The sequence below is a fragment of the Callospermophilus lateralis genome, chromosome 1, assembly GCF_048772815.1.
Source record: "Callospermophilus lateralis isolate mCalLat2 chromosome 1, mCalLat2.hap1, whole genome shotgun sequence".
Lineage (NCBI taxonomy): Eukaryota > Metazoa > Chordata > Mammalia > Rodentia > Sciuridae > Callospermophilus > Callospermophilus lateralis.
In genome coordinates this window covers 25,725,406-25,752,937 of record NC_135305.1, presented here as the reverse complement: position 1 = coordinate 25,752,937, position 27,532 = coordinate 25,725,406, and the positions used below count along the sequence as shown (strand labels likewise).

Below are 27,532 nucleotides of genomic sequence, written 5' to 3'. Positions count from 1 at the left end.
TAAATAGCTTTTCAGGAAGTAACATGTAATTAGAACATAACCAAATGATAGAAACTTTCTGGAAAAAACTGGCCATATGTGCCATGTTCCTTAAAAAAACAATGTATTCCCTTTGACCCAGTAATCTCATTTTTAAGAATTTTTCCTAAGAAAACCATTCAGTGTGGGCAAGTGTTTAGGTACAAGGACATTTATCACAACAGTTTTAATAATAAAATAATTGAAAACATTGTACAACAATAAAAGAATGCCTGACAGGAATATTAAGTGGCCATTAAAATCCCACTATTAATATATATTTAATGACCCTGTAAAATATTCTTAATATTTGTTAAGGCAAAAAATAATGGTGTAAAAAATAATAATGGCAAATAAGCAAGTCTGAATTTATTCCCTAATTTGTTAAAGATGCATATGCTTAACGGGAAAAATTATAATACATAAGCTAATATGTAAAATACACTAATATGTAACTTTTTAATACATTCCTTGACTTTTCAACATTTTCTGAAAACTCTTATGAGTTGCTACAAAGAGAAAAATATAAATGTATATTTATATATTTTAAATATATAAAATATATAAAATAACTGTGAACTTAAATGTGACCATCATAAAAGAAAGAGTCCTACAAGAGGTGTGAAATACCAAGTTCTTGGATTAATTTTGTAAAACTGTGTAACACTGTTTGGCTTTAGGTAAGTGCCTTAGTCACTTTAAAGTCTTGGCTTCTCTTTCTGTAAAGAAGGTAAGATTGAGTCAGTTTCTATCTCTTCCAAACCTGAAACTTTTGTATAAATTACTCAGTATCCTTTTCCATAAAAAGATGTTCATAGGTAAACACTAAATGATAAAAATAATATAGTATCATAAAATTAATTTTATTAACCTGCTTTATAGAATTCAAATTAATTGCCCCTGTTTGCCCTGTGCCTCTTAGTGATGGGTGATATCTATTACAGATCGCTACTGAAGCAATAGAAAACTTCCGCACTGTTGTTTCTTTGACTCAGGAGCAGAAGTTTGAGAATATGTATGCACAGAGTTTGCACATACCATACAGGTAATAACCACTGAAGGGTTGGAGGGGTGTGTGGGGAGCATTTAATCATCAGATTTGTTTTCACAAGTATTTCTTGGGCCAGAAGGTTGGCCTCAAGTAGAGAAAGTACCAGAAAGGAAGCACCTGTATTCAGGAGGTAATGACCAGAAACAAATTAAGGCAGGGGCATCTCTGAGGTAGAACCTCTCAGGGTGGGTAACAGATGTGAGGGAAGAGTAACAGGGCATTGAGGATGTCTCTCTGATGCCCAGTTAGACGATGACCCTATTATTGCTATTGTTGGGGATGAAAGCTCTTTAGGTCACATGAAATTCGAAGTGTCTGTGGGACACCAAGGAGTGGTGCTTCCTGAGTATATTTTTTATTCCTTTCTTTATTTCTCCCCTAATGGAAACCTTCTGTCTTTCCTTTAACATGGGCATCCCAGAAAGGGCCCAACCTCTCTGAGTCTCAATTTTTTCTCTACTAAGAAAAGAGAGAGCTGGATTGTATTGATAGGTTTTCAAACTTTTTTGTTTTTCAGACCCTTTGTCTCTGAAAAGGTTTGAGTGTTTTCTTTCAGAAGTGGAAGTTAAAGAGAGTGTGGGGGAAGGACTAATAAAAAAGAAAGGTGATCTCATGAAAATAGAAAGGAGACCAATAAAGTCTCCAATATGACAAAGATAAAAGCAAAATTGATCATGGTTGAAATAGGCGTTAGGAAGCCCAGAAGACTGCCCACTTACCAACCTGCTCCTAACCACACCTCTGCATCACGTAGTTCTGTGTCACTCAGAAAATCCTAGAACGTTAATTCCCTTGTAAAAATCTTCTCTAACACCCCCAGAGTAAAGTGATGCTTCTTTCTTCGCATATTATTCATAAGGTACCTCCATTACATAAGTACTTATCTAGCTCAACTCCTTGGTCCCCAAAGGCAGTGCCATGCCTATGCCTCTGTGTTACCCAGCCTGGTTCCTGCAGCTTATAGATGTTGGGTAAATATATGTGGAATGAATATTCACTACAGAGGACACATTCATTCTGTGTCCAGTAGTTAAAATAGGGAGAGGGAACTTTCAACTGAGTCTCTAGAAGGCTTTTCACAGAGTTCATAGGCTTAGTTTATTTTACTTCAACATATTGAGGTGTAGTTAAACCTGCCATAAAGATGAAGACATTGACAGAATGGCAGCCATCAAAAATACAAACAATAATAAATGCTGGAGAGAATGTGGAGGAAAAGGAACACTTTTACACTGTTTGTGGGATTGTAAATTAGTACAATCATTATGGAAATTGGTATGAAGGCTGGTCAAACGACCAGGCATAGAACCACAATGTGACTTTGCTATTCCACTCCAAGGTATTTATCCTAAAGATTAAAGTCATCATACTATAGTGAAACATGCTTATGTGTCCATAGCAGCACAATTCATAATAGCCAAACTATGGAACCTGCCTGGGTGTCCATCAACAAAGACAAAGACAATGTGAGATATATATATATATATATATATATATATATATATATATATATATATATATATGTATATACATATATATACACACATACACACACACACATATACATACATACATACACACACACACACACACACACCATGGAGTTTTACTCAGTCATAAAGAAAAAAAATTATAAATTATATCATTTGTAGAAAAACAGATGGAAAACAGACTCAGAAGGTCAAGGGTCTTTTATTTTCTCTCATATGTAGAAGCTAGAGAAGAAAAAGGACAAGAAAGGTGATGAGCGTGAGGGAATCTTTATGAAAATCAAAGGGGGATTAGTGGAATAAAGGAAGGGGGCCAGGGGATGAGTGATAGGAAGGGGGGAATAATACTGGCCAAATCATATTGTTATATTGTGTGTGTATGCAAATGTAACAACAAATCCTACTGTTATGTAAAACTGTACCAATAAAATTTAAAAAATAATAAAAATAACTGCACCAATAAAATAATGTGGGGGAAGAAAAAAAGATGAAGACACTGAGACTTAGAGATAAGTTAGTTTCCTAAACTCATGCAACTAGCAAGTAAAATGAGGATCAAACTTAATTCTTTTGAAATTAAATCCATTTTTATTCGTCACTCTTCTGAGCCCCATTGCCCACCCATCAAAAGTTATATTTTAAGGTCTGAAATGAAAGTCAAGTAAGTTTTCAAATGTCTCCTTTTCAGAAACTCTTTGAGGAAAGCACACATCTTTGGAATCACATTTTCCTTCACCCAGGCAATGATGTATTTTTCCTATGCTGCTTGTTTCCGGTTTGGTGCCTTCTTGGTAGAAAGGGGAGACATGGAATTTGAAAATGTTCTGTTGTAAGTATTGAGCTAATCTTGGAAGTTTAACTCTGCAGGTAAATCTGGGGTAAACATACTTTGTGTCTAGGCAGAAAGCTCTATGGTGAACCTGCAGGAAACCTTTTGGTGATTGAGAAAGTGGCCTTTTGCCTCAGAGTCTCCTCCATGTGTTCCTTTGAAGAACCTGGTTTTATCAGGAATTTTTCTTCCCAGTGCTGACACACATAGCCTGACCTTTCTGAATCTGTGATGTGGTAGAGTAAATCAATGCAGAAGTCTCAAGAAGGCCTTGGCATTTGGGCAGAAACTTAACCCTGTGCAAGGAGTCTGATGGTTCCTTTTAAAGAGTTTTCCAACAGAGCAGCTCATGAATGAAACTGGGGAGATTCCAGGATAAATTTGCATTCAAATTTCCACTTTCTAATCTGTATGTCCGACAAATGAAATGCAGGTGCTATTTGTATTTGTAACCTAAAAATCAAAATCTGATATTATTGGTATTGGGGTTTCTTTCTGAGCTTCTAGACTGGTGAAGCTAAGACACTGCCCTTTAACAACACACATAATTAATAGCAATGAAGTTTTACATTGAACATAGAATACATCAGCCTGATAATATAATGTGTTATTATAGCATCCTATTTAGGCATTGACTTGTTTATGAATTACAGTTAATTCAGAATGAGCTTAACAGAACATTTAAAATTTCCACTTTCTAATATGTCTGCCTGACAAATGATATGCAGGTGCTGTTTGCCTTTGGATCAGATAATTATTCGATTATATTGCTTTACTCTGAGCCTTTGAATTGGTTAAAGTTCCTGACACTTGGGCATTTAAGTTTGAAAAACCAATCTTCCAAGTAAGTAAAGGAAAGGGGAAATCTGGCTAAAACCAGCCCATTTGGAAAAGATCCTACAGGTTTCAATGATAGCAAGGACAAAATTAACCATCTGTGTGATTTATTTGGGATACTGTTTAAAAAGACACATTGATGAACGTTTCCAGAGGAGAGCAGTAACAGGAGTTATCAAAGAAGTGAAGGACCTTTTCAAAACTATTTTAAATGCTGTCTTGTGGAAAAGAAAGTAGATTTTTCTTCAGTTTTAAAAAGAAAATTTAAACAATAGACTTAATCAAACATACTACTTCCTAAAATAGAGGACGGAAGCCAATTTAGGGGAAATAGCCAGGCACAAACAGTGGGAACCAAATATGCCTCTAAGGTCCTTCCAACCTCAAGTGGCTGTGATTCCCATGTCACACGTTAGGATGCAGATGTATCGTGAAAACAGCATGATTTCAGGTATATGAGGACCTTTTTCTTTGTTGCATAGTTCACAGGTTTTCTAAGAATCTGATGTCCTTTCAGCAATACTAACTACATTCCTTGTTGATTGCCACAGTAATGCTATGTACAACTAGCCTCTAAACCCCAGTGACATAGAATGATATTTATATTGCCCATAAATCTGGAGGTCAGTTCTGCTGATTTGGGTTGGGTATAGTGGATTTTATCTGGGCTCACTCATCTCTGTGCGAGAAGCAATGTGACAGAGAGAGAACACAAACATGAGAACAAAGTACCAAGGCCCGGAGGCACAAGCCTGGTACTGTCAACAATGACTTCCACCACATCCTGTGGGCCAAAGTATGTTACAAGGCCAACCCAGATTCAGAGAGTAGGAAAACAAATCCACTTCTTAAATGGAAGTGCAGCTCAGGTCATACTGGAAGAAGATAGAGAGAGAGGGGGGGGGGAGGGGGAGAGGGAGGAGAGAGAGAGAGAGAGATGATAAAATGGACTGTTTTGCAATCATTCACACTGACATGAACTTATAAGTGTTTGTTTTATTTTTTTAACATCTGTTTCATAATTATTTGAGTTGGCACTCCCTGGTCAGAGAGGGGCAGTTTACTAGCATTGCAGCCTTCCCCATGTGACATGTTCTGCCTTTTGTTCTCCAGGGTATTTTCAGCTATTGTCTTTGGTGCCATGGCTGTCGGGCAGGTCAGTTCATTTGCTCCTGACTATACCAAAGCCAAAGTGTCAGCATCCCATATCATCATGATCATTGAGAAAATCCCAGCGATTGACAGCTATAGCACGGAAGGCCTAAAGCCAGTGAGTTTGCTCTTTCAAATATATAATTTACTCCTAACTCCTGAATGAAAATATCCAGAGGAAATTTAATAAAACTTGGGCTTTTTTGTATGCTAGTGATAATACAAAGTTTTCTAGATCATTGGTTTATTTTAATAAATGCTAATAATAAATCTTAACATCTAGTACTTTTATGTAACCAAATTATAGGGAGATAAGAATACTGCCCACTTTATAAGCAAATCCTATTAATGAGGCGGGTTCTTTTTTTTATATACACATTATTCTGGGGGAACAGATTTGAGTTACACATTTGTGTCATATACTTGTATTGTGTTAACAATTCCTGCCATACAAGCCTTGACTCTTTTAGATCTTATTTATTACATTCTAGCAGTTTGAGATAAGCTTAACTGTCACAGTTGTTCACTCTTTTCTGACACCTGGTGGTAAAGGAAGTTAGTTCTACCCTGTGTTTTGATGATATGACTGAGGCCATCAAATTTACTGTTGCTCTTCCCATTTTAGCCTATGTTGGAAGGAAATGTGACATTTGATGAAGTCATGTTCAACTATCCCATGCGACCAAACATCCCAGTTCTCCAGGGGCTGAGCCTCCAGGTAAAGAAGGGCGAGACACTGGCCCTGGTGGGCAGCAGTGGCTGTGGGAAGAGCACAGTTGTCCAGCTTCTCGAGCGGTTCTACGACCCCTTGGCCGGGACAGTGGTAAGCACACTTTCATATTCAGCTGATTTCTGATTTTTCATTGTCTCAGTGACTGGGTGTGTTTCATTCTTGATGACAAACCGAGGGGTTTCAAACCTTTAAACAATAGCTCTTCTTAAATAAAGTGTGACAGCCTAGGTTGGGGTCCAAGCTGGGTCATGTGCCCCGGCACCTTCTTTAGCCTCCCTCTCAACACTGCCTCTCTATTCTGCTTTCTGAGCTGCCTTCTCACTACCCATCTCCCTTGCTATGATGAGATTTCAGTTTATGTGAGAAGAGCCAGCAAAAAAGTGAAATATCCATAAAGTCAAAGGGGACACTAGGAAAGGCAAGTGAGATGAAAGCCAAGGATAGTCTTGTTTTAAGCAGGAGAATATGGTCAGCAAGGACAGAAGCTATGCAGAGACTGGATAAGATGAGGACTGAGAAGACATGATAGGATCTGGCAATTAATGAGCTATTTCTGACATTTTATATTTGCACTTAAGTGGGGATAATAGAAAACAGGTAAGCATGACTGAAGGATGGTTAGGAGGGGAAAGAGAGATTTCAGTGTAAACTATTAAAAAGATCAAAGATGAAAGAGAGACAAATTAGAACAATAACCTGAATGGGCAGAGTCCAAGGAACACATTTGGGAGTGAGAATCTGGAGCATTTTTATGGCCAAAAGATGAGATAATACTACTGGGGTAAAGAGGACATTGAAACATCTTCCAAGACAAAAAATAGACTGCTAGTGGCACATTAGGAGAGTAGATAAAGAATATGGAGGCATGACCTTTTGTTTTCTGAACTAAAAAGATGAGTGAAGAGTCAGAATTATTCATTCAGTAAAACTGAGTGCCTCTACGGGTGCTGGGTATGATATAGGAATCTGAAGAGAGTAGTGAATTTAAATGACTAAAATAAGGGAAGAAAAAGAGCCAGATTGGGAGGAAACAGAATTTAGAGCAAAAAAATTTTTATTATGTAGGCATTTAGTTATGGGTTGTACTCAGAGGTAATGTTCAAAATTTTTAATAACTCATGTTGTGTGGGCACTGACCAATAGTCAGACTGATGCCCACCAACGCCATATTGACCCTCATTGCATTAATGACTGAAACGAATTTCAGCCTGTATCCAGGGCCCTTTTTTACTTCCCCATAGCAATCAATCACTCAGAAATATTTTTTTACTCTATTTAAAGATAGCTATGGCTTTACTCAGTCTCTTTTTTAATAGATATCAAGACTTTGTTTCTAATTTTCACTTTTCTGTTTTCTGTGAATTCTGATTTTGTGTTTCCATTTTGTGGCTAAAGTTTGAACAGAGGATTCTAAATGAAGTCATCACTGACATTTTGAAGCACTTGGGAGAACATGTTAGTTCTCAGTCTCTGATTAAGATCCTTATAGATGGTTATTAAACAGCATGTTAAACATTGTGTTCTAATAATTATAGGACAGTGTTTGCCCTCAAAGACTTTAACTGAGATGGGTCATATGCTTCCATGCATTAGATTTAAAAAGAAGTTAGGCTTAGGGCTGTTTTTAAGGGAAAAATAGGATTTGCATATAGGTGAGCACTCAAGGTAGTGTTCAGAGGAAGACATAATGGAAACTGCACTTGGTAAGTGATTTGATCTCAGTGAAAATAGAGGCCTGTTCTGCTGAAATAGGGAATTCAGTAAGAGTAATGATTCTCAAGCTTTTCTGATTATGTATGAAGAATTTTAAAAATTGTACAGCCAGCATATTCATAAACACTTTCCAGTGGAAAAAACACTTGGCGGTAATAAAATGTTGGAGTTGAAAACAATAGTCAACAGTAAAATAATTACACAAGAAGAGAATAAATTAATTATTATTTTACAAGTGCATAAACATAAGCACAGCATAACTTAAAGAGGGTGATATTAGTTATAGTTTAGTGTAGGAAGCAAAAATCACTCTAGGTATTTCAAGGAGATAAGTATTTAATAAAGGGAATTAGGTGCTTACTCCTTGGAAGGGCTGAAAAAGTGAAAATAGAATAGGCTACTCCCAGGCTTCCAAATCACAGTACTACAGCTGTGATCCTATGACCAGGAAGTTGCAAAAAATTATGCTAATGCCATAGCTATTCCATATCTAAAGACACAAGACTTGAGTCTGGCTGTTACAAAAACTTCCATCTGCCCTAACCCATGTGTTAGTTTGTCCCTGCTGCTAATGGAGAGTAAGCTCTGCCTCCCAGATTTTACACAGTGAATCTCACTGATAGACTCAACTCATTTCCAGAATCCAGGAAGCCTGGGAAAGAGTTTTTAGCCTTCTAGTCCCTTGATATATGGACAGGCTGACACAGAAGAACGTGGAAATGGATGCTGAGTGCATAGGACAATAATCATCTCAAGAGAGCACTGAAAACAAAGAGTCCTCATTTTTTGCAAGGATGTCCATTATCTGCTCCATTACATTTGTACTAGAGCCTTAAAATACTGCCAAGTGATGCACAGCAGCCAGACTTCTTAGCAGAAGTGCCCCCAATAAACTCAAGTACATATGCCAAGCTTTCTTTATAAATATCAATTAGTAGCCCTTAATAATTTGGCAGGAAGATTAGTATCATTTAGTTCTTATTGCTGTGTACAAATGACTCTGCAGATTTTAGCATTGCTTAATCATAAGCATTGAAAAAAGGAGTTAAACCAGAGGAGCACCCTGAAAATGAGAAATTCCCATGACCATCAGCAGGCCTTCTATCATACTTTGAGAAACCTTGACCTGGAATGGTAGTTCTCAAACCTTGGTGTGTATTAGGATGGCCTAGAGAGCTAGTAAAGAACACAGCCACACAGGATCAGTCAAGTAGGCCAGGGTGACTGTTTTTATACTCGGGTGATTCTATAGTTTGAGAACTGCTGAACTGGTAAATATGAAGGAAGGTTTAGGCCGAATTGTCCAGAATCTTTAAAAATCATGCTACGAAATTGTTAAGAGGAGAGGACCCAAGTTTGTGAGACCTGAAAGTTATACAATTCTAAGAATTCTATTAAATAAAACAAAATTTCAAATCCAAAAATAAAGTTCCAAAATAAATATGTACTTCAAATGAAAAAGAAGTTCAACAAAATCTCAATACTGGGGCCATAAAGATTTGGGGCCTTCTTTTTAGACAATTTGCCATAAATGCTTATAGTGAAGAGCTCCCTGACATGCTGGCCTCCCTCCCGTGGGAACACTATTCAGGTATCAGGATTAACATGCGTTTAAGGGGACTTTATTAGCTTGAGCCCTCTCCAAACATGCCTTTCTCCCTTCTCTGGTCCATCCCATGCACCATGGTGAGGGTCCTCCATCCCCTCTAGGATACAGTTAGAAGCCCCTCATCATTGTTTGGTTATAACCCAGGAGGTATCTGGGCCAAGATGGAGGCATTCTCTCTTAAGAGAGGACAGAAAATAATCTTTAATTATGAGACATTTGGTACAAATCCATCCCATAGTGTTTAAAGCCAATTAAATCCAACCCAGGTGCCCTTAATTACTACTTGGACTGTGTGACCTTGTCGAAGTCACTTAACTTTGCTCATTTCCTTGTCTATAAGATACAGATTAAAATCATAGCTACCTCCTAAAAGGAGTTGTGCAGATTAAATAAGAATATATGAAACATGCTTGTCATAGAATTTACAATATTATCCATGCTTGATTTTAAAATTTATTATTATTTCAGAGTACATATGCATAAAAAAGTATGTATTTAACATTTGAACTTTGCACTAATAAAAGCAAATGGTACATTTGATACTTTCCAATAGAGGTAGCTAGTCATTATAATTTGGCCTCACATTATTTCTTGTCAATGTTTCCTTTCTTGGTTATGCTTTTGTTTAGGCCGCAGTCCTTTAAGCAGTTTTCAACAAATTCCCTAGAGTTCCTTGGTCTTCCCACAGACCACAGCCATGTCTCAGCCAATGAAATTGTGCTTTCATCTGTTTTACATTCTGGGCTTCTAAATATGTTTTCCTTGAAGGATTCTTCAGTTAACATAGATTTTATATAATTTGCAATTCTAGGATTGTACAGGGCCCTAGAGTTTATCATATTCAGTGTAATGAATTTCTTCATTAATACTGAGATTATTCAGACTTGCCTATGATTATATTAGATAGTATCTGTTTTCCTCCCGGGGGTAGAAGCCTGAAATATTTTTTTAAGGTCTTTCTTTCCTCAGATTTCCATTTCTCAAGTACAGTATTCCATCTAATAAGATTTGCTCTTTAACCACATCCTTGCATGGTTTTTATTGCCTTTCACCAGCCTCTATTTTTCCACCCTCACGTATTTGCACTGTAAGGAAGCCCGGAGCATAAATGCTCAGAATGATCTCCATAGCAACTGGGCTTGGTACTAAATAAGGTCATGGCTGTGTTTTCTGTCCCTGTACCTGCCAGCATTGTAGGCAGAAGCTGTGTTCCTACAGCAAGGATCTATCTACCTTACCTCTGACCAGCACTCTCCCAGAGGCCCCCAACCAGCCACACAGGACACAGAGTGTGTGTGTGGCTCAGTAAATACTTATCACTGCATTAGCAAAGCTCAAAGCTGAGTTACTGCTCTCATCTTCAGAGGTCGTGAACAGCTCTCTCATTTGAATGCCAGGAGTTCTCTTGCAGAGCAAATCTATTCAATAGGCATATCTTGATCAGAGAGCAAGGATTTTCATCAGCAAGGTTATAAAGGGTCCTTCCCAGTCTTCTGCAGGATAATCTAGGGAACTGGATCCTAGGGAAGGGGCAGCCTTTCCTTTCCTCCTCCTGGGGCTCAGTATTTATCCTCTGTACTTCCAAGTGCATCACCTACACAGTTACAAACTGCTCTCAGCCCTTGAGCTCTTTACTCTGTGTCTGGTGGCTATGCCAAGCAGGGCCCAAAAGATCTTATTTAATCCTTGATTTTGTGAATCTGTGAATCATCACCATTTATGTTTTTCCCACAGGAAACTAAAAGAAATTAATTCTTTTCCCCAGTATCAACAACTATGGAGAGATACAGTAGCTACCTTGCCAAGCTTGGTTCTATTCCATTTAGCCATTTAAATCCAAGTCAGATCAGAAACCTTATATACAAAACTATTATGTGGTCATAATTGTTATTTATTTCCATTCTGATGCTGAACACTTTTTCTGTGAAAAATTGAGATGTGAAAATAAAAGGATGCCAGGATACAACCCAGAAGAATCAGACATCGTCTTAGTTTCCTGGGTTGCCATAAATGATCGTCACAAATTTAGAGGCTTAACACAGATTTAATATCTTATAATTTTGGAAGTCAGAAGTCCAAAATAATTTCACCAAGCTAAAATCAGGATGTCAGCTGAATTGTGTTCCTTCTGGGAACTCCAAGGGAAAAATCCATTTTCTTGCCTTTTTCAACTTGTGGCCCCTTTCTCTATCATGAACACCAGCGATGACTGATCAAGTCTCCTCATACTGCACTGCTCTGGTGCTCCCCTGCCTCCTTCTCCCACTGTTAAGAACCCTGATGATTACATTGGGCTCACCAAGATAAGCCAGGATAATCGCCTTATTTAAGGTTAGCTGATTAGCAGCCTTAATTCCATCTGCTGCTCTAATGCCTCTGACATGTGTAACGTAATATATTCACGGGTTTCTTGGACGTAGGACATGAATATCTTAGAGAATGGGGACATTATTCTATTAGTGCATATACCAGAAACCAAGGTAAAAAGATAACATGACATTCTCTCAAAGTATACAATGATGATCTTTTTGGATTAAGTTTTGCAATCCAAATTAAAACAAACAAATACCCTTTCCTTAATCTCACAGTAACTTTTTAGTTTTGCTATATGAAATGATGATTTCTACTTTGCTGAATTCAAAAGTGCACTGATCCTAAAGTTGCCCTGTGAACTTTTGCTTTCAGCTACTAGACGGCAAAGATATAAAGCAACTGAATGTCCAGTGGCTCCGAGCACACCTGGGCATTGTGTCCCAGGAGCCCATCCTGTTCGACTGCAGTATTGGAGAGAACATCGCCTATGGGGACAACAGCCGGGTTGTGTCACAGGAAGAGATCGTGAGAGCAGCCAAGGAGGCCAACATACACCACTTCATCGAATCACTGCCTGATGTAAGTCTCTCTCCAAATTAAGATCCCAGGAGCATGTAGCAACCCTGGCCCATACGTCCCAGCCCCTATCATTTGATTCTAAAGAGCTGGTTTCCTAAAGGTGAAGAGAAGAAATTAGCAACCAAAGCACACCCCCAACACACCTGTATATAAGTATGTAGCCATACTTCCTGTCCTGGTCAGATGTTATGTTTACTTCATCATCTGATTCTCCACATAAGGAAAAGGTGAAAGTGTTGTGTGGATTTGGGTTTAGGAGAGAAGAATTTCCCAAGGGGAACAGATCTAAAGCAATCTTCAGCTTCTAGGTCGGAAGTTCTACCCCCTCTGTACAATATCTGGGAGGCCTTTCCCTCCAAATTCAAGTACAGGGCCTGTCTCTACCTGTGGATGTGCTGCTTCTTGTCTTACCAAGGAAGTATCATGCCTCCCCACTTCTCTCCTCCATTTCTCTTACTTCTGCCTCTTGAGGCTATCCTCTAAGCTTCCAGCCTCACTCTCTGGAGTTAGGGCCAACAGAGAGCAGGACCTATGTGGGAAGATGACTGTCTCTAAGAGCCATTGGTATGACCCTGGTGTCATGTAATCTTCAATCATTGTATTTTCTGTGGACCCCAAGCTCCATTTATAGGGTTGATTGTTCAATACTTCCCTGGGCCATTGTCCTATGTCCATCCTTTGAATCCCTGCAGGAAGTTAGATCACTAGATCTCTCACCATCTCTTAGGCCCTCTTAGGTCCTGTATTTTGAAATGCATCTCAACCTAGCTAATCTACTCTTTCCCACTATCATTAGTTATGTTGTTTATTATAAGGAAGTACCCTCTAAAAAATAAAGTCCAGTAGCCTCAAACTGATGAGGAAGACAATCTCCTAGGGGAAAGATGGTAGCACTGGGTAGCCCTAACTCCTCCTAAGACTTCTCTTTTCTTGAGTTCTTCTTCAGTTACTGTAACTCTCAACCACAGGCCCCCAAGAAGGAGGCACAATTCCCTCTTCTCCTTTAATAGTCTAGTTGACTCTTCTTGAGGCTAGAACCCTTAAAGTATAGAATTCCAAACCCTTTACTAATGAAAAGTCAGTGGTCCTCAACTTTTTTCTCCATTTTTAAAAATTTGTTTTACTTAGTTATACATGACAGCAGAATACATTTCAATTTATTGTACACAAATAGAGCAGAACATTTCAACTCTCTGGTTGTACATGATGTAGAGTCACACCATTCATGTAATCATATATGTACCTAGGGTAATGATGTCTGTCTCATTCCACTGTCTTTCCTGCCCAATGCCTCTTTTCCTCCTTACCCCCTCCTTTGCCCAATCCAAAGCTTCTCCATTCTTCCCATGCTCCCCTCCCCATTATGGATCAGCATCTACTAATCAGAAAAAAACATTCGGCCTTTGGTTTTTGGGATTGGCTTACTTCACTTAGCATGATATTGTCCAGCTCCATTCATTTACCTGCAAATGTCATAATTTTATTCTCTTTTAATGCTGAGTAATGTTCCATTATGTATATATATCACAGTTTCTTTATCCATTCAACTATTGAAGGGCATCTAGGTTGTTTCCACAGTTTAGCTATTGTGAATTGAGCTGCTATATACTCATACATTGCTGGTGGCACTGAAAATTGGTGCAACCACTTTGGAAAGCAATATAGAGATTCCTCAGAAAACTTGGAATGGAACCATCATTTGACCCAGTTATCCTGCTCCTTGGTCTATACCCAAAGGACTTAAAAATCAGCATACTACAATGATTCTTAAATTTTGAACATGGATCAGCATTGCATGGGAACTTGTTAGAAATGCAGATTTCGAGGCCTCCCCTCGCTCTGCTGAATAAGACACTTTGGAGGAAGAGTCTGCATTCTAACAGCCCAGCTGAGACTGATGCAGGCTACAAAACACAAATATGAAGGATAACAATTATCAGCTCTTTAAATATATCCTGTCCCTCTCATGTTTATCTACCTCAGGGACCTTCCTTTCTGGACTTGTGGTCTCTGGCACACAAAGCACACCTGTAGACATAATGACTGTCTTGGGCAGTGCCCAAACTAGCACACTGAAGTCCTATTATCTATAAGGTCCCACTTCTCCTAAGTGGCTAGTACTGGGGTTTACTTTACCCTGCAGGAGGCTGCTTATTGCCCTCCTTCCTGGAGAGTTACATCGCCGCTCCACTCTGCCTCAACAGAATCAGTGCTCTACCCTGCACTCACACGAGACATGCTACCTGAGGCAGCCACAACTCAGGGGTGGAGCCACCAGGAGCATCTGCCAAAACCTTGCCAGGGGTCTTCTTACTCCATCTAAGGAGAAGACCTTATTCTGAACACCACAGAACTAGGTTTGCCAGATACAGCAAATAAAAACAGGCAACCCTAAATAGAAGGTGAATTTTATAGTCTCCAGGTGTAGTTGGATATCAAAATGGGATTCCTTGATATCCAATAAATTATTTAGGTGTTGGGAATAGTTTCATAAAGACACCAAAAGACTAAAATCTCAGGAATTTTCCTTTCTTCACTTTAAAATCATGCAGAGGGCGTCACCTGCTGGTTATAAATAGGATGAGCTTCAATTATTATGTATCACCTGTTAACAAATCACATTTCCTTTTTCCTACCCATCTTTGTTCCAAATATAATGAAACCAGAAGATTAAAGATAAGATGATGGCAACAATATTATTTTTTATAAAAATTCTGGCATATTTATATTAAATAGCTTATTTTAAGGCCCAAATGTCTCTTATCAGAATGATTAAACCTAGCATCTAGGGCTTTTTTTGTTTTAACACTCCATGAGCTCATCCTTAACTTCTGTACCTAAATTTTTCCAATTATCTCATCAGAAAATTTTCCTGTTTTCTGTGAGTAATTTGTGTGTTTGAATTTTATCATCAGTTCTGCTTTCATAATAACCAAACCCTGTTTACAGAAATACAACACCAGAGTCGGAGACAAAGGAACTCAGCTCTCTGGTGGGCAGAAGCAGCGCATTGCCATAGCTCGGGCCCTTGTGAGACAGCCACACATTTTGCTTTTGGATGAGGCCACGTCAGCTCTGGACACAGAAAGTGAAAAGGTGAGAATTTATACTGGGTTCATCCACACTCGAATCGATTATCTTTGAAAGGTGTAAATTTACACGTTTCTCTGAACAAAATTTAGCCAGAAAAATTGTTGCTTATGTCAGTAGCATTTGAAGTCTTTCTGTAGCTGTTATTTAGGAGAGTTAAGAGGATACAAACAGATTAGTCTTAGAGCACTTAGACTTCAAAATAGCAGCTCTGCCTCACTTTGTGTTCATCTAAGATGCTGCATTCAGGAGACTCATTCCCACCTCTGCTGGCAGCATCTCCTCGGCAACTGCATGAAGAGGGGTGAGGGTAGGGTAAAGTTCAAATCTGGCTGTACCTTAAGATAAATATTGATGATCATTTTCAGTTTGAGAAAAGGTTAAAAATTCAGCTATCTGAACAAGAGGGATTATGTCTTCTGTCTTAAAAATTCTAAAATTCAAGGAGGCTGAGTTTGGCCCTTTTGCTGCAGTGCTGGATTGGAGAGATGCTTTTAGGAAAGTTGTATGGCGAGGCACATTTGGAAATATTTTTAAACGATTGGATGAACTCTGTTTACTGCTATACCTTTAAGAACAATAACCTAGTGTCTCAGAAGCAATCCAAACTGGGGGTCAGTTGTCTTCTGGTATGAGAGATCCCTCAGTTTCTAAAATCTGTTGTATTTCACTGGCACCAACCGTTTAAGAAGGACATATTGAAAAATTGTGGGGCTTGTTACAGAGAGGTTATTATCAGAATTAACTTGTGTAACTGTCATCAACAGGTTGTCCAGGAAGCCCTGGACAAAGCCAGAGAAGGCCGCACCTGCATTGTGATCGCTCACCGCCTGTCCACCATCCAGAATGCAGACATGATTGTGGTGTTTCAGAACGGCAAGGTCAAGGAGCATGGCACACATCAACAGCTGCTGGCACAGAAAGGCATTTATTTTTCAATGGTCAGTGTCCAGGCTGGAGCAAAGCGCTAGTGAACTGTGACCATGTGAGATGTTAAATATTTTTTTAATATATATTTTTTAAATATGGCATTTAATCAAATTTACAAAGCAAGTGCTTATTGGAACATGTAGTTATCTGTTTAACATTTTCTTCCACAATTGAACATTATTTCATCAAGTTCAGAATCTTCAGAGACATTATAATTACAGGAAGATAAATAGAAACAACAACATCAAATACGGGGTGGGGGGGTGCAGATAATGGTTTTAATTGCATTCTAGAATTTATAAAAGGATTTCAGGCAGATTTGTTTTTGATGAAGTATATAATTTTGTTTATACTTTCTCATTTGAACTGTAACTGACTGCCTTGCTAATAGATTATATAAATAGCAAGAAGCACTGAAACATTTGCATAAAGTGCCTATAATAAAACTAAACTTTCATATGATTAGAGTCTTTTATTCAAAATGTGTCTGTGTGTATACATACATATGTTTGTATGTATATTGTATATATATTTACACACATACATGCATACTTTCAGTTGAAATATTCTGGATAATTTTGGCTTTTAAAAGTAGATTCTTTAAAAACCCATTCATTTGGGGGAATTTTTTAACACTCTAATAAATTCTGTTCTGTACATTCTTTCACATTGGGTCTCATAGAACTGTCTGGCTTCCTTCCTCTTGGACTTGATCCTGCTGATTCTTTCATTCCTATTCTGATACTCTCAAGCCTATCGCACAGATCAATACAAGATTTTGAGAGGTAGAGTAAGGTGCAATTATGAAGTGAATATTACACAGATGTACCATAAATCTTTTGCATTGCTCTTATAAAGGACTCTTCAAGGATTTTAACATTTTTGTGCTTTTAAAAATACAATTACTCTTTCTGTATATTGATAATAAATCACTATTCTCAGCAATTGGTCCCTTCCAAAGGTGAACCTCCTGATTTGCAGATATTTAAAATGTGCCATGAGTTTGAATACATCCTGATACAAATATAAAAAGAAGAAAATATTATAAGGATTGGTACTCTAACTACAAAAATTTTAAACTTAGCCCAGAAGCATATAAACAAGATTGAAAGTCACAAGTTGCAGGCCATATTTGCCATATTTGCTGTAAGCAATTGATATCTTTAAAGAACTTCTAAAAAGAAAAAATACATTTTCTCCAAGAAAAAAATTGACAAAGGATATGTTCAGATAATTCCCAAACATGGAGACATGAGAAAAAGCATACATTTTTCAATAATGAAAGAAAGGAAGATTAAAACAAAATAGCTTTTTTTTTGCCTGGTAACCTGACAATAAATAAAAAAATTCTACTATAACAAACCTTATTAGTTAGCTTGGTCACTGATATAAATTTCAATCATTATTTAACAATGTAAGAAAAGTTTTTAAAATGTGTATCCTTTGAGATAGCAATTCCCATTGTAGGAATTTAGTTACTAGATATATACAATGATGCTTATTATAGCATTATTTGTAATATAGAAAACAAAAGATCTAAATGTTTAGCAATAAGAAATGCACAAAATTTTGGTGCATTTACAAAATCGAATACTATACAATTATTAAAAATTTAAATTGGAGAGAAGGACAGATAGTCAAATAGAGGTACCCAACATTTGTCTCCTCTTCCACAAAAAACAAAAACAAAAACAAAAATAAAAAAAACAGAATAACAAGTAAAAAAAGCTACATTTTGAGACAAGTAGCATTAGAATTAAGCAAGAGAGAGACAAGAGCACCATTAGAGATTTGGGATAGTGGCACAGAGAGTGGATCAAAGTATACTGACATCTGTAATCCTGTTTTGCCAGGATTACAACAGGAGAAAGGGGGGTCAGGGGAGTTCCAGCAGAACACCTTGTTGGGATCATGGGCAACCTCTCCACAGATAACAACAACAACACTAGTGACAGAATGGATAGGCTTGGAGCCCAGTTCAAGGTACTTCCTATAGTCTCCACTGCAGCTTTGCTTCACAGAAGGAATTTACATTGCCATCTCCTTAATCTCCAGATCCCAGGCTACTGTAGTTTGAGAAAAATACTAGAAGCAGAACTACACTGCTTCCCTAACCACTCTAATCAGCTTAGGCCACATAGTTAGCTTGGACTGATCTGCCATCCTAATTGGCCTGGACTGCCACTATAATCTGCATCAGCCATAGCTGAGCTACTGTCCCAAATGTCTTAGCCATGCAGTCAGTCCAAGCTACCTCCATGATTAGTCTGAGCAGCTGCCACCCTCTGCTGGGCCAAAATTTTCAGGCTTCATGCCCTGAACACCACAGATAGCCCCTAGTCACCATAACCACTTCTGGGCATGCTACCATGGCTGAGGAAATATCCACTGTGCTCCATTATTTCTGAATCACCACCTTCATTGCTGGAATGGCTACATGATGGGCACCCGACTCCTATTGCTGTGTGTATCACATCTGTTGGGCCACCAGAGCACACCCCCCAACACAAGGATGGAAAAATAAGGGCTGTCTAACTCAACCACCACATACCCTGTGCCTAAAGCCATTGATTGCAGCCGAAGAGGCTACAGGAGACTATACTGTTGTGTCCAACTGAAACCAAAGCCAAAAGGGTTTACCAAATTGAAACCCTGAGACATGTATCATTAGGAAAAAGCCATTTACTACCAAAGCCAGCTTATAACAGTGGTAGAAACAACTGATCCAGTTGATGCACAAATTTCAACACAAGGTGGCTAGAAAAATGAAAAAACAAGGTATGATGAACACAAAAGAATAATTCTGTAGCAACAGACATTGATGAAAGAAGAACATTTATGAAATCCAAAAGAATGATTATAATAAAACTGAGATTCAAAATAATGTAGACAATGCATTGAAGTTAGGAAAATAATTCATGATATAAATGGAAAACTTAGAAAAGAGGCCAGAGATAACGGGATGATACATGACAAGTTCTGAAAGAAAACAACTACCAATGGAGAATACTATACCCAGTAAAATAATCATCAATGAGGAAAAAACAGAGACCTTTCGAGACAAGCCAAACTTGAGAGAATTCAGCCCCATTAGACAAGACTTACAAAACCTACTTAAGAGAATTCTATGTACAGAAGTAAAAGAAAGATTACTACTACCATAAAAATACATGAAAGGATAAACCCATTAGAGGAGAAGATATACAACATAAAAATATAAATAGTCAAACCTTATCAATACATGTTGTGGTTTGGATGTGAGGAATCCCCCAAAAGCTCATGTGTGACAAGGCAAGAAGGTTTGGAGGAAAGATGATTGGGTAATGAATGCCTTAACCCAATCCATGAATTAATTACCTGAATTCAGGTGAGGTGTGGCTGGAGGAGGTGAGTCATGGGTGGCATGCCTTTGGAGTATATATTTGTATCTGGCAAGTGGAGATTCTCTCTCTCTCTCTCTTTCTCTCTCTCTCCTGCCTAATCCTCATGTGAACTGCTCACCACCACCACACTCTTCCTCCATGATGTTAGGCCTCACTTCAAGCCCTGAGGAGTGGAGCCAGCTCTCTATGAACTGAGTCTTCAAAACTGTGAGCCCCCAATAAACTTTTACTCCTCTACAATTGTTCTTGTTGGGTCTCTTAGTCACAGCAGCACAAATACTGACTAAAGCAGAAATTGGTACTGGGAAGTGGGTTTGTTGCTATGACTAACCTGACCATGTGGTTCATAAGTTTTTGGAGCATTTTGGAACTAGTTGGAGGAATTTTGAGTACAAGCTGAAATGCTTTAAGATTGTTATAAGCAGAGTTTAATGACCAATTCTGGTGGGAGCTCACAAGACCAGAATGCCAATAGGATGGTGGATAGTGAAGACAGGGGTCAAGAGGATTTAGAAGAAAAGGAGGACAGTACTGGTAATTGGACTAGAGACCATTCATGTTATTTTTTTGTCTGGGAATTTGTCTGCATCTTCCCCAAAGTCTTCCTGAGACTTTCTGTAAGGCTGATTTTAAAAGCAATGAACTTCTTAATCTGGTGGAAGAAATTTCTATGCAGCATAGCACTCAGGAAGTGGTATGGATATCAACAGTGGCTTTTGGCCAAGTTTATTGTGCTATTCAGGAGCAGAAAGCAGAGCAGAAAGATTTGAAAAACTTGAACTTGAAAAGTGGGAGTAAAACTGGGGCTAAGAAAGTTGCAGTTGTTAAAGACATTACTGCCACTGAAGAAATGTTAAAGACTTTGACCACAGACAATGAGAAAGATGGCTTTTGGGCTTCTCAGGAATTGGCAAGATCATATCCATCTCAGACTCAAGGAAGTAAAAGTAAAAATTATCTTGAGAAGAGACCAGTGGGGGCTAAGGAAGTTTTTTTGACATACTCAACTACCCAAGCACTCAGAGGCTTCTGCACCCAGGATCCCCGGAGCTTGACTGCTGCTTGAGATGGAGCAGAACTTGGCATCAACCATGTGGTGCTGGTTCAGCAGGAATGCAGAAAGCTGGAGGTAGGGGGTCATGGAGGCTTCCACCAAGATTTCAAAGGAAGGTCTGGAAGGCTAGTGCAGCAGGGTCGGAGTCCCTGTGGGCAACCCCCGACAGGACAATGCATGGAGATGTGAAGAAGAAGCCAAAGCTGCAGCAGAGACCTCCAAGATTAAGAAATTGCCAGTGCTGTGGAATGTCCACTGAGGAAAGCTGCAGGGATTGAGCTGAGCTGAGCCAACAGAAAGGCCACTTGGGCTGCAACCAACAAGGCCACAGGGGTGGAGCTACAGAAAGCCCTTTGGACAGAACATCACATGCCATGTGTTCCAGATGCTGAACGTGAAGCTACAGGACTTGTTTGCCCAGCTAGATTTCAGTCTTACTTTAGTCCTATCCCTTATTTTTATGTCCCTATTTTTCTGAATGAAAATGTTTACTCTATACTTTATATACTAGATACTTTTAAGTTGCTATTGATTTTTATAGGCACAATGAGAGCTTGCCCTGAGTCTCAGAGGAGACTTTGAGCTTGAACTTTTGGACAATCATGAACTGTTGAGACCATGGGGACTCTTGGAAATGGACAAAATGTATTTGCATTGTGAGATGAGTATTGTGGGGGCAGAATGTTATCGTTTGGATGTGAGGTGTTCCCCCAAAGCTCATGTGTGAAGTGCCAGGTGCACTGGCGACCCCTGTAATCCCAGCAGTGAGGGAGGCTGAGACAGGAGGGTTGTGAGTTCAAAGTCAGCCTCAGCAACTGTGGGCTGGGGATGAGGTTCAGTGGTTGAGTGCCCCTGATTTCAATTTCTGGTACAAAAAAAAAAGCGGGGGGGGGGTGGGGGTCATGTGTGAGACAATGTGAGAGGGCACATAGGGGAAATTATTGGGTTGTGAGAACCTTAATCTAATCAGTGAATTAATCCCTGATGGGATTAACTGAGTGGTGCCTGGAGGCAGGTGGGATGTGGCTGGAGAAGGTGGCTCACTGAGGGTGTGGCTTTGGAGTATATGTTTGTATTTGGAGAGTACAGACTTTCTTTCTGCTTCCTCTCACCATACTCTTCCACCATAATGTCCTGTGTCACCCCAAACCCCAAGGAATGGAGCCTGCTGCTTATGGATTGAGACCTCCAAAACTGTGAATCCCCAATTATCCTTTCCTCTCTATTATTGTGCTGATTGGGTCTTTTAGTCACAACAGCAAAAAAAGTGACTAAAATAGTACGGTAAGACATCAAACCACAAAGAAGAACAATAATAGTGGAAGAAAAGATAAAAGAATCTTAAAAACAGAAGAAAAACAATGATAGAAGTTAAGTCTTTAGCTATCAGTAATAAATTTTAATGTAAATGAAGTAAGTTCTCCAACTCAAACAGACAGACTGGATGGCGGCAGGAAATAAACAATTATACACTGCTTACAATGAACTCACTTCATCCATGAGGACAATGTGTCAATCATCTTTATATCACTGTGACCAAAATACCCAACAGGATCAAGTTATAGGAGGGCTCCAAGTTTTATAGGTTCAGTCCATGATCACCTGACTCCATTGGGGCAGCAAAAGAAAGATGGTCAATTCATGGTGGCCAAAAAGCAGGGAGAGAGAGAGCAAGAAGGAGGAGGCTCAGCAAAGATGAACCTTTCCAGGGCATGCTCTCGAAACCTAACTCCTCCAGCTACTCCCCACCTGCATACAGTTACCACCCAATGACTTCATTCAAACTCAGATGGACTGATCAGGTTGTGGCTCTCATAATTTTATCTCTGAATATTCCTGCATTAACATAGGAACTTTTGGGGAATACCCCATAACCAAACCATAACATTTTGCCCTTGGCCCCCAAGAGCTTATGGTCACAATGCAAAATACATTTAGTCCCTCTCTAGGACTCCCCATTATAAGGTCCTTGCTTAGCTTCTGGATGGCCATCTTAAGTGACAGCTGCCATTCTAAGGAAAAAGTTTCATTTTCCTGTCCAAGGGTATATCTGAGAAAGGCTCACCACTCCCTCATACCAACCCAATCCCTAACCACTGGCATTAGGACCTGCTCAGCTCTGATTCCTGAGTCTGCCCCATAAAAGTCCTGGAACCCAAGCCTGTTTTGCCACTCTCCACTACAGACAGATGGCTTTTTATTTGTCAGCTCTGACAGATAAACTCTCGTGTGTATCTCTGCCTGGTCTCTGCCTTTCATTTCTTGCTTACCCATCTCTCTTTTCTCACTTTCCCTTCATTTTGGTGCTGAAACCAGAATCGGGTTCCCTGGTATGCCCACTCCCCTCTTTGAGGGTCACTGAACTTCCCTGGACCCCTATCCAAATACCATCGTGGGACCAGGCCCTCCATTTTGCCAAATGCCCTCTCTGCACCCACCACCAGACATTCCAGGTAAGACCAATCCCTGCCTCTGGATGACCTAAATGACCTACGGGAAATGACTATTAATCCTCCAGCACTCCCAGGGTTACTATGTGGTCAGGGTCATCCCCAGCCACAGCTTTCACAGATACGCTGATCCCTAATGTCCGATAGGTGGTCTTTTATTTGGGTCCTAGGTTTTGAGAAAAGGCAACGAGGGTGATTGGGAGTTGTTCCTGGTGGGACCTCTCGGCCTTGGGTTAATCTCTGAGGGCTTCTGCCCCTTCTATGGGCTTCTGCCCCTACTACGCGATCCTGGCCAGGCACCCAAGTGCCTCTACGGGCTCCTGCCCTGATGCTTACCCAGCAGTGGTGACAACCCCCTGAGCGTAACTATCCTCTTGATTAGATGATATTAGAGACTGGGGTACGCCCCACCTCTAATCTCACCTCCTACTTCCCACCAAGGGCAGCTCCTCATCTATTTCCTCCATAGTCCCCTAGGCTGCCTCCTGGCTAACCTAAGGTCTCTCTCTCTCTCTCTCTCACTCTGGATCTAACCCCCCAAAAACTTACCAGCTTGTGTGATCTGATCTGGCCTCAATATCCTTTGGATAAAGATCTAAATGGCTGCTTAATGGCACTCTAGATCCCAGTATTATCAGGGATCTTTTAACTATTGTGAGCGTTTGGGAAAATGGAAAGAGATATCATAAGTTCAGGCTTTCTCTACATTCTAAGCCCTCTCTCTGCAACTCTTGCTCTTCCGCAGAAGCTCTCTCGCATAAGCTCTCCCTCGTAGCTCTCACCTCCCCCAAGCCTGTTTCCGAAAGGACGATCCTACCCAGGACTCCTCCTTCTTCGACTCAGCGGATGAGCCCCCAGCATACCATAATTCTCTTTCTGATGAAGCCACCACAGCAACTATTCCCTTGGCCCCTCCACCCTTCTCTCCTCCTGCCATATGCTGCCCAACCCACATCTCTGTGTCCTCTACCTGAGTTGTCTGGGGTAGATGGTGTAATCCAGGTTAATATGCTTTTCTCTTCATCAGATCTTCCACAGATAGAAAAGCCACTTGGGTCCTATACTTCAAGTCCCACTACATATATCAAAGAGTTTCAGCATCTGACTCAATAATATGATTTGACCTTCCATGATGTCCATATGATCTTGTCTAATACCCTCCTGCCCAAGGAATGCAGGTGAGTTTGGGAGCAAGTAGAAATTATGCTGATGAGGCACATCAGATCTCCCATGCCCATCTGATTGACACTGAAGGAATCCCTGATCGGGACCACAATTGGGATTATAATTCACCTGGAGGAGTAACTAGTAGAAACCAATTCATTACTTGCCTCATGGCATGATTTAAAAAGGCACCCCATAAGGCTATCAGTTATGAAAACTTCCAGGAAATCATCCAAGATAAGAATGAAAACCCTTCAGCACTTCTAGACCGCCTGACCAAGGCTTTACAATATACTAATCTTGACCCTGAGATTACAGATGGGAGACAACTACTAATGACCTACTTTTTCTCCCAGAGATATCCTGATATTAAGGTCAAACTAAGGAGCCTTGAGAGAGGGACTCTAACTCCCCAAGCTGACATTCTGGGAGTGGCCTTTAAGGTGTATAACAGGAGAGAGAAGAAGGCCCAGAAGCAGAAATATCAGATGCTCTATCAGGCCATCCTTCAGGCCTCAGTATCTGTCCCTGGTTCCACTAGCCCACAGAAAAGTCCCTCAGGACTGCCTGGACCCATTTTAAATGTGTTCAGATGGGTCACTGGGCTTGTATGTGTCCCAAGCCTAGCAAGCCTCTGGGCCCTTGTCCTAAATGCCATCAGGAGGGACACTGGGCTATTGACTGTCCCAGAGCCCATAGAGGCCCCCAGCCATTTGACCCACCTGGTTCCCTTTCCAACTCTTAGGACTGGCTGCAGAGGACTGATGAGGCCCAAGTCCCCACCACCCAATCACTACCATCACTCCACAGGAATCCAGAGTAACCCCGCGTATTTCACATAGGCCTGTCTCCTTCCTCCTAGACACCAGGGCTACATATTCATCCTCAAGAAGTTCTGGGGGCCTACTACTTGTTCTATGACCTCTGTTGTTGGGGTAGAGGGAAAACCTTACCAACCCTTAACAGACACATAGCCTTGTTTGTGCTTTTGGCTCTCTAATTTTTACCCACTCCTTTTTGGTCATTCCACAGTGTCCTGTTTCCCTTATGGGAAGGGACATCCTTACAAAGTTGGGGGCTATGCCTTCCTTCTCCCCTCATATATGCTTCCATCCAGACTCTCCTGCCACTCCCCTGATCCTTACCCCTACCTTAGGACCATCCCCTATTCTGTCCACCAGTGCCTTCCCATTACCCACTTCCAAGGTGAATCCTACTATCTGGGATGTTTCAAGTCCTTCTATAGCCTCACACAACAAGCTCATTCACATCTGTCTCAAAAACCCCCTCCATTTTCTGGCTCAATCACAACACCCGCTCTCCTGACAAAAACTCCTAAGCTTACAGACTATCATTCAAGACCTCTTGCGAAAGGGATTCCTTAGATCTACTCATTCCCTTTATAACACCCCCATTTTCGCAGATAAGGCCCAATGGTTCCTATCGCTTGGTCCAAGACCTCTGTTCCATCAGCTCTGTGGTCGTCCCAATTCATCCATGGTAACAGGTCCTTATACCCTTCTCTCTACTATTCCTTCCAGAACCTCTTACTTCTCAGTACTAGGCCTTAAAGATGCCTTCTTCTCTATTCCCCTCCATTCTGACTCTCAAAGACATTTTCATCTGTACATGGACAGACCCTGAGTCTTACAACTCCACTCAGCTGACATGGACAGTTCTCCTCCAAGAGTTCTGAGATAGCCCTCATATCTTTGGACAGGCCTTGGCTAAGAACTTAGCATCTATATATCTCACTCAGTCTATGGTGCTACAGTATGTTGATGACCTCCTTCTTTGCAGTCCCTCCTTTGAGGTCAGTCATCAGGACAATAGTAAACTTCTTAACTTCCTTTCTGGCTATAGGGTTTCCCCATCCAAGGTACAGATTTCCTTGGTAATAGTAACACACCTAGGTCTCCTCCTGACCCCTATACACAAAGCCATTACAGCTGATAGAAAGGGCCTTATGGCTAATATACCAACGCCATCTACTAAGGAAGAAATTCTTTCCTTTCTAGGTGTGGCAGGATTCCTCAGAACTTGGATTCCTAACTACTCTATATCGGCTAAACCTCTATATGGTACTTCCCAGGGCCCACTCTCTGAACCCCTATTGCACTCTGTTACAAAGCCTTCACCAGGCTTCAGCAGGCCTTCCTCCAGGCCCCTGATCTCCATCTCCCTAATCTCACATGCCCATTTCACCTTTACATGGTTGAAAAGCAGGGATTTGCTCTAGGGGTCCTCGGATACATGCTGGGGCCACCCTTTATCCCTGTGGTTTATCAAAGGTCTTGACCCTACTGTTCATGGATAGGCTTCTTGCCTATGAACGTTGGCCACAGTCTCTCTACTCATTAACAAGTCAAAGAAACTCACCTTTGGGGCCCACTCACCATCCTGGCTCCCCATCATCTAAAGGAACTCCTTACCTACAAGAGCTTACATTCCTTATCCCGCTGTCACCTTTTATCTCTACAGGTTTCTCTGGTGGAAGATCCCAGCTTTACTTTCCACACGTGCTCATCTTTAAACCCTGCCACTCTCCTCTCTGCTCCTCAGGACTCTTCCACCTCTTCTCCTCTTACCCATTCATGCACTGAAACTCTGGAGGAGCTTCTTCCACACCCCTCCCACATACAGGAAGGCCCCTTGCTCCAGGCAACATACACATGGTTCACAGATGGCTCCTTCCTTCAGGAGGGAGTCAGGCAGGGTATGATATAGTCTCTCTAACCTCAGCTGTGGAAGTGGCTCCCCCTTCCCAATAATACATCCAATCAGCAGGCTGAACTTTTTGCCCTCATCAGAGCTTTCACTTTGGCAAAGGGAGCCTCCCTCAATGTCCACACTCACTCTAAATACGCTTTCCACATACTTCTCTCCCACTCTGCTATTTGGGAGGAGCATGGATTCCTTACCACCAAGGGGACTTTAATTACTACTGCCCCCTTTATCACTGATCTCCTTCAGGCCTCAAAGCTTCCCACTGCCATCTGAATCTCACATTGTAAATCCCATCAAACAGACACCTCCTTTGTGACGCTCAGCAACATCAAGGCAGACTCTGAGACAAGGGCCACCACCCTCCAAAAGCCTACTCCACCTGAGGCTCTCTGCCTTGCTAGTCCCTGACT

The 27,532-nt window shown here is 40.5% G+C and overlaps 1 protein-coding gene across 2 annotated transcripts in view; it reads left to right on the top strand.

Moving 5' to 3' along the window:
- The window catches only part of Abcb1 (ATP binding cassette subfamily B member 1), a 179,584-nt gene extending 162,810 nt beyond the window's left edge, over positions 1-16,774 (top strand). For both annotated transcript variants that reach the window (XM_076860686.1, XM_076860677.1), the window contains exons 22-28: positions 963-1,063; positions 3,248-3,388; positions 5,339-5,495; positions 6,003-6,200; positions 12,118-12,324; positions 15,274-15,420; positions 16,182-16,774. In XM_076860686.1, coding sequence (XP_076716801.1) covers positions 963-1,063; positions 3,248-3,388; positions 5,339-5,495; positions 6,003-6,200; positions 12,118-12,324; positions 15,274-15,420; positions 16,182-16,385 — 1,155 coding nt within the window. In that variant the 3' untranslated portion in view covers positions 16,386-16,774. The remainder of the gene's footprint in view (positions 1-962; positions 1,064-3,247; positions 3,389-5,338; positions 5,496-6,002; positions 6,201-12,117; positions 12,325-15,273; positions 15,421-16,181) is intronic.
- Positions 16,775-27,532: the final 10,758 nt, after the last annotated feature.